The sequence below is a fragment of the Arachis duranensis genome, chromosome 9 (genome assembly GCF_000817695.3).
Source record: "Arachis duranensis cultivar V14167 chromosome 9, aradu.V14167.gnm2.J7QH, whole genome shotgun sequence".
Lineage (NCBI taxonomy): Eukaryota > Viridiplantae > Streptophyta > Magnoliopsida > Fabales > Fabaceae > Arachis > Arachis duranensis.
Window position 1 is genome coordinate 5,671,438 of NC_029780.3, and position 8,270 is coordinate 5,679,707.

The 8,270-nt window shown below is 36.3% G+C and overlaps 1 protein-coding gene across 1 annotated transcript; it reads right to left on the minus strand.

Annotated features, from left to right (window-relative positions):
* Positions 1-606: 606 nt before the first annotated feature.
* On the minus strand, positions 607-7,658 carry LOC107464261 (tryptophan--tRNA ligase, cytoplasmic). Its single transcript, XM_016083187.3, has 11 exons — positions 7,150-7,658; positions 6,924-7,043; positions 6,315-6,500; positions 5,931-6,048; positions 4,970-5,056; positions 4,150-4,242; positions 2,835-2,915; positions 2,290-2,361; positions 2,023-2,091; positions 1,718-1,828; positions 607-925 (listed from the first exon to the last, which is right to left on the minus strand). Exons 1-11 carry the CDS (start codon positions 7,398-7,400, stop codon positions 875-877), a joined length of 1,239 nt encoding a protein of 412 aa, XP_015938673.1. The 5' UTR covers positions 7,401-7,658; the 3' UTR covers positions 607-874.
* Positions 7,659-8,270: the final 612 nt, after the last annotated feature.

Genomic DNA, 8,270 nt, shown 5'->3' on the forward strand with positions numbered 1-8,270 from the left:
TCCATGAGGCCATCAATCTTGATACATGCGCCATTGACGGGTACTTTCTTGTAAATTCATCACTACCTTGCGCCATTAATAGTGTTTAGCCTTCACAATTGGTGTCGTGAATTGGGCAACAAATTTTTGGGATATGTCAACAAAAGAATAGAACCACTTGATGGATGGTCCTGCCAAAGTAATCTGGAAAGCACACCGACTGACAACATCTACAGCGCTCTGAAGGTTCATTCTAGTCTCAAAGGCAGTAATATTTTCTTAATAATCATTGTAGCACATCCATATGTTTGACGAAATTTTTCAGCAAACTTGGAAATTTCTCATTTATGATTTATTCCTAATGGATCTTAGAAGTTCATATACGAAGATAATGTGACAATGGTTGATCGCAAATTGGATTGCAAAACTTGGCATGATATTGAAAGGCGCTGCAGAGGCTTAGCCCAGTCAGTATAAATCCGTAGTTATATAAGGTTGCACATGGGATATCTGCATCATCACATTATGCAGTTGGGCGAAGTACGTAACTAAAATTCACCTTTAATGTCTAATATTTCCTTTTCCTTCTGTGTTACTATTAACAAGCATCATGACAATTGGAGAAAATTGTCCAAAATTATGACACTCAACATTAATAGCTGTAAAAGTTCAATAAAAACTTTAAAAGTAATCTAAATTCTCGAGTTGGTTAACTCAAGGTTGCTAAACTCCGGGTTAATCGAACAGTAATAGATAAGATTATAAGAATAACTTTTGAAAGTAGAATGTCTAATATATAACAAAAACGAAATACAAAAGTTCTACAAAAACGAATAACTTTTGAATAGCAATTCAGCGACTGATCTCATATTTGGGCAGATAACATACGAGAACGTCAGCCAAACATGTGGGGAAGTGGTCTCACGGCCATAAATGCATCCACCATCTGAAAGAAATTACAGAACCCAAAATACATGACAAAATTGAGTTTTGCATATATGAATAATAACAAACAAACAAATGTTTATAGAGCAAGGACACTTCGTCCTTAATCTTCAACAGTCTCATCAGACTAGACAACAAGCCAACAAAGAAATTACTAACCGAAAAACATAATCTGGCAGACTTTAAAGAACCTGAAATCTGATAACTCAAAGCATAGCACCCAACACTTAAACCAATATAAGAACTCTAGACAAACTTGATGTTCATAAAGAACAGGCTTGAAGATCCTTTGACTAGTTTGTTTAAACCCATTCAAGAACTTAGACAAAATTGATGTTCACAAAGAGCAGGGCTTGAAGATCCTTTCACTAGTTCGTTTAAGGCATCCAAGAACTCTAGACAAACTTGATGATAAATGGCAGGCTTCGAGATCCTTTGACTAGTTAATTTAAACTCATTCTTGTTTTCCTGTTGGATTATGATGTTTACTGGACTAGATTTTGCTATTTAATTTACCGGGTTTGTTGAATCCTCCATAGGAGGTTCTTTGGATACCATTCCTAACTTGATCTTTGTGTTTGAAAAGTGAAATTTGGTTCCATTTGTTCACTTCTCTTTACGAAGATGACATTCATCTCATAACTCAATTACTTGAATAATCTATGCACATGCAGTGTTTCAACGTAATGTAATCAACCATTGAGACTTCAACTTAGTTGCCCCATGTATTCTTTGTCCTATATTTTCAGCAAGAGCACATCTTTGCCAATATTTAATAGTGAAGAATGCAAACCTCATCTGTCACGGCAGCACGAGCCCTACGATGTCTCTCTACGAGTTCAGTCAAAACTTGAATTAGGCGCTGCTTCACCTCACCAGTAAGCATGCGTCCAGCCCCATACTCCTATGAGAGGAAAACTTGTCAGAGTAGAACTCATATTTTGCTGTTCATAAAAAGCAATTTAGGAGTTGTTTGTTACTTGTGAGTTTGGAAGTGGAGGGCTTGTAGCGTAAAATTTACATGACAAACCTTCCCTTACTCTCCTCTTCCCTCCAAAACCCAAAACAATCCCTTCGGAAAAGGAATAGAAATCTGACCTTCTTTATGTGTTCAAGTTCTGCATCATCTTCTAGGAAAAATGAAAGGTATTTGACTGGTATATCTACCTGAATAATTTAACATGTCAAGATTATTGATTTACAATTAGAAGAAAAGAGCAATAGAGATAAGAGAAGGAATTCATTGTATGGAACAGGGAGAATGGAAGGGGTCTTTAAGCCCTTGTCTGAACAATGTTATGTCCACAAATTGACATGTAAACCAGCATATTAATCATCAGAAGAAAGCAATCAGAACTTCATTACCTCAAGATTCGCCCCTAACTGCCTATGTTTCTCTATAGAATCTTGACCACCAGAGAATGCATGCTTGTTTACCTGCAAAGAGCCACAAATACACAGTTTTTAGTGAAGGTAAGCAACCAGAAAACAAAACAGGGTCAGAGGGAGGGTAATTTGATGCTTGTCAAGACAGACAAAAACAGAAGCACTGTAGGACGAAGGGACTAATATTAAACTTCCTAATTATCTAGCGACCTGCAGCAAGATTTACCGGAAGGGAATTTAGTGACTGATATGGTGACTGTTAAACTTTCTAATCATCAAGTGAGCCGCAGCAAGATTCGCCGGAAGGGGAATTAGTGATTGATATGGTGACTGGTAATGAGTCGAAATGAATACAATCAAAGGAAATGAAAACAGAACCTCTTAATATCTTGCATATACACAACATAGGATACAAACTCAAGATTCTTCATCAAACAAGCAATTCAAAGAATAAACACTACAACAGTTAAATGTAAACAATAGAGTAGTGCAGAAAACATAAAGAGAGTATCTTAGGACCAAACCTTGTTCTTTATGTCTTTTGCTGAATCAGTCACATATATTGCAGAATTGGGGTCACTGGCAGACATTTTTCCTGTTTCTCCCTGCAAGCATTCAACTCTAATAAAGCTAAGGACAACCACGCAAAAAAGCAATCGCATAGAAGAGTTTTCTTAGAGTAAAAATTTCAAGGCCTACAAAAGATGATGATATGTTCCAATAAGAGTTCATGAAATTCTCACCAATAGAAAACATAGATCAATAAGAGGTCTTCGTTTTGCTTATGCTGGATGGTATAGTAATCTTACACTCAAGTGTAGTTGCATTCACTTTTCCTATTGCTTTGATATTTTTCATATAAAAAAGTTTTAAATAAACATACTCAGGCATTTTGGCCTTTCTGGAATGCAGGCATTCCCACAAATACAATGAAACGCAAGTTCAGGATTAAGGATCAGAATTTGGAATCACAGTGCCTTCCATATTCAGGATAACTGAAAATGATGTCGATTGATGGTTGGTAAATAAAACCGTGAACTGAAGAAAATGCTGTAAATTGATGAAAACAGACCATAACAGTATGGATTAGCCTGAGCCCTGAGATACAAGAAAACAAGAAAAGAAAGCAGTCCCAGAGCAGTTAGAGGAGCTCAGCACCAGCCAAGTCTTTCCCAGTATTTTCCTACCTCTTCCCTAGTGCTTTAGTAATAATACTCTCATTAGAGAACCTTCCCATATCTTGGTATAGACCCCTCGTCCCTCCCCTTTAAAATTCCTTGCTATTTTACATATGTTGCCCTCACAGTACAATCACTCAACTTGCTGAGCTTAATCTCAGTCAACTCCTCCTCTTCACTTCATTATCCATTCTCATCCATAACTCTGCATTCACTGAAGTCAGAACTAATTAAGTTCAGTATCACTGTTGTTTCCTGGCAAAGTCTGACCATCATAGCACAAGGAAGTCACGACTCCCTCTTTCGTGCTTCCTGAATTTTAGGAAATGGGAATGTTGAATGGTGGAAACTCAGGTGCAGTTGACTTCACGTGAAGTTGATACCTGAGAGCCGTTAGATGATTTGACTAAATTTTCATCTAACGGTTTTCAGATATCAACTTCACGTGAAATCGACTTCATTTGAGTTTTCACCATGTTGAATACAGGGACAAATGTAGATTAGCAGCAATTCCACGTCATTAGCAGACATGACTCACGTCCATGGAAAAATAATGCAAAATCACATTTAAAAGAAAATTGCACATATACACAAAAATGCAAAATTTTAGTTGTGCTTGATCAATTCAATAAAGTAGCATTATTTTGCAGTATAACAATACCTGTAGTGCAGGGAAGAATAATGATTCAATCAAGGCTGGCTTGTGATATCCTAATTTAGGAGCAACATCTCTCGTCATTCTAAAATAAGGATCCTGAATGTTTCATAAAGAATAGCCGTTATAAAAGATGGGTAACATTGAAATGCACATGCAAACTAGTGAGTGAGACCCCATGATACCAGGAACAAGAACCTGATGTTCACAGAGAAAGTTTTATATGATGGCAAAATTATTAGGTCATTCTAAGAAAATAATTATTCAAGATAGATTCATAATATTAGCTACTTATTTAAGTAGTAGTATTAAAAATGCAAAGGGCATAACAAAACTCTACGAGCTAATATAATTTATCCCTTCTCTCCTTTGCAAAATGTTTTTGCAGGATGAGTAATCATATCTCCTAAAGTATTCACTTGTCCGAGATAAAATAACAAGAAAAGCAAATGAAGCTAACTAATAAGGACTGTGATTGTCAGGAGGTTTTATTGACCGGTATAATTTATCTTCTTTACCTAATTCATCCATCTTAGGGTTCTTAATCTGCTCAAAATTCCATTTTTCCCTGGAATTCCACTCGTCTTATGGTAGGAAGTTTTGATGGTTGAGTCTTCTGGGTTTCCTCACTGGAAATCTAAAGCTCTCTAAGGTCATGTCTATTGTCCAGATAGCATAAATAGAAACCATATGTTGCAGATTTTAGGTCTAAAAATCCATGATTCTCCAGATATCAGTGTTATGTGAAATCCCTCGAGTTGTACCCTTGTTCAATACTACTTTTCGTTCAATCAAATATATTTTTTTTCTCTCAAGAATAGTGAACCTGATCAATTGCGCATGGAATTAAACAACGGAGATTCTCCTTGCCAGAAAATAGGTGAGGAAAGGAACTGGGGAATGATGGAACTGCCTGAAAAACAGATGAAGCAATTCAATCATTCTCAAGTAAAAACTTTATGTTTGCATGATAATTGAATGAAAAAAGAACAGAAAAAGCAACTGACCATAAATTACAATGAAGTTACACTAGAATATAACTTGTAAAAGTACAAAAATTTTACAACAACTGTGTATAAATTCATATTTTGTCTGGTCTAGATATAGATCTATTTCATGTCCATAAATTTGTTACTCAACATTTGGTTTATGCTCTTCTATTGTTCATTCAAATGACATGAAATATAATGTCTAAAAATAGTAATTAACTAATTATTCACCTTTCCATGTGAGTTGTCAATAAGGAACACAAAATACTTGGAATGATTTAGCAATAGCTGATTGTTCAAGCATTTTGTACAAATTTATATGATGGTGTGAACTGTGAACCAAGTATTACTGAAATGAAACCCTAACCCCTATAATATTATAAACATACACTCAATGCTTGTGAACAATTTTAATTTCTTATTTACATATAGTTTAATAACTCTGGTTATGTTACATAGTTTGTCCCAAGCACAAATAAAAAAGGAAGGTTGTGTTAGGCCTTCAAATAGGACATTCAAAACCCCGATATTGGAGGCAAAATGCTAAGAATGCACAAACTCTAAATGATGAGATCCTTTCATGGTAAGCAAATTATTTAGTAGTCAAAGAATTCATTCAGCTAAATCAGTTTAGGGATCAGACATATTATTATTATTATTATGTATAAGTTAAAAATTAAACTTAAATATTAGGAAACCAACTCTAATAGCTAAAGCTACAGCAACAGAAAAACCATAATAAATAAATGCGACATATAAAATGGGCCACATACAACAGAGCAAATAACTAGACTATACCTGCACAGGTGGAAAGCTAACTTTTCCAATATGATCTTCCCCAGTGAAACCAAAAATGCCAACAGCCTGGTTATACGTCACACGCTTTGCAACCTCTACCATGTTCTTGTAGAAGGCACTGGAAAGGGAAATTATAGTATATACAGTTATACACATACTAACTGGTATTGTTGAAGTAGAAAACATGAAATTCTTATTTTTCAGTTCCAACACCAAATTTGCTCTTAGAAGTAGCATTCAGTCTCCAGGTCAAATTCAGCTCCTCATTTACATCAAATTTGTAATGGCATAAACATTAATCAGACAGGAAGTTCCTGAAGTATAAGAAAGCACACTTGAAAATTCTGTTTTCAAGAAAATCTTGCATTTATAAAACTCACTCACCCACCAACATAATTGAAATCAGCGAAGATGAATGTCTTTGAAATGTCAAAACCACAAGCAATGATGTCCTTTGCATTCTCCCTTGCAAGTCTCTGGCACTCCTCAACAGTAAGGTTTTTCCATAAGAACTTCTCATCATCAGTAAGTTGTATAACCAGAGGAACCTTGAAAACATCTTGCAAATACCTACATGTCGTTTTCCACTAAGTCAACAAACACCCATCACCAACTAAAATAATTGACTCGTCTTCACTCTCATTGCATATAATTCCTACACAAATTTTATTCCCTTTCACTATAAAGACTTCTATCATATAATTTATGGATCTTCAAGTAATAAAATAAGATGACTCTATGATGACAAATTAATTCTTAGTATGTGATCCCAAACCAAGGGAGGGACCTTAGTTATGTATCATTCAATGTGCATTGAACCACATAAGCTATAAAAAAAACATATTGCAAAACTTCCATTCCCATGAAAGATACAATTCTAACATAAAAATAAACTACTTTGATGCCCATTAAAGATTAGTTTAATTCCACAAAAATATCCAAGTCAAACTAACAGAATCTTTTCAAATAACAATGATTTCAAATGCACCTTACTTGGTGAACATGAAGGGAATCAAATGCCCCAAATGCAAAGCTTCGGAGGACGGTCCTCTCCCAGTATACAAGTAAAAGTTATCGCCTCTTTCATACGCATCCAAAATCTCAGCAAAATCACTGCCAAAAATTAGAGAAGTTTGAAACAAACACGATGAAAACACAAATCACGACATCGTCTTCAATTGCTCATCTCATCACCGAGACAAAATGACAGAATGAGTACCGGTGAGCAAAGAAGACGCCGCGGCGGAGGAAGACGTGAGCGGGGCAAGAAGTGAGGTGCTCAACGCGCTGGATGAGCGCGTGGTCGAGCCTCTGGCAACCGAAGCGGTCAATGAGCTTATCGTAGTCAATCTTGCCGCCGTCTTTGGCTGAAACCTCCCATGGATTCACCACTTGACCATCATCTTCCTCATGTATGGCAGTCGTCGTCGTGGTCTCTATTTGTTCTGCCGCTGCCGGTGGTGGTGCCATTTCTCGATTGTTCCTTGGGTCGGGAGAAGTTGCCGGCGGCAGTGATTGATCGGTGCCGGCAAGAGAGAGCTAGTAGTGCTCCGCTTATCTGGTGGAGAAATGTAGCTGTCACCGGCAATAAGGATGGGCGTGGCTTGTCGGAGGCAGGAGGTGCTGCAACTGGGAGTGGTAGAGGACTGAGGAGAAGGAGGAGATGGATTTTAGGGTGAGGGGATTTGGGAAATGCCGTTTTGTAGTTCAATGCCGAAATTATTATTTTTTTATTGTTGTGAAATAAATAATAGATATATTAAATATAAAATAAAGGTAAAAATAGAGAGAATTGCATAAATATATATAAAGATAGAAAGGAGTATAAAAATAAAAAGAGAGAATTGCATTTGCTTTTGTTTTATTACTTTTCAATGTGTGTACAAAAGTGAAACTACATTTCACTATTTATAGAAGTTTAATGCATGCTTTTTCAAAAGCCTCTTTAATGACATTCACTTTAGAGAATGTGAACCGCCCACAATGAATGGCCATCCACATAATAACCTTATCACAACACTCCCCCTTGGATGACCATTTAGGATTATGCCTCGTTAAAACCTATTAAAGAAAAACCCAGTGGAAAAAAAATCTTAGTGAAGAAAAAAGAGTACAAAATCCTTTGTGATAGAGACTGCCTCATTAAAAACCTTGTCAAGAAAAACCCAATGAAAAAAAAAAACCTGACCAAGGAAAAAAGAGTACAGTCTCGAGTTAATACTCAAATTGGCCCCTGAAATTTGACCTCCGCATCAATTTAGCCCTCAAGGTTTCAATTGACTCTAATTGTACCCTGAAATTTTGCCTCGAGCCTCAATTTGGCCCTTCCGCGTTTTCCGT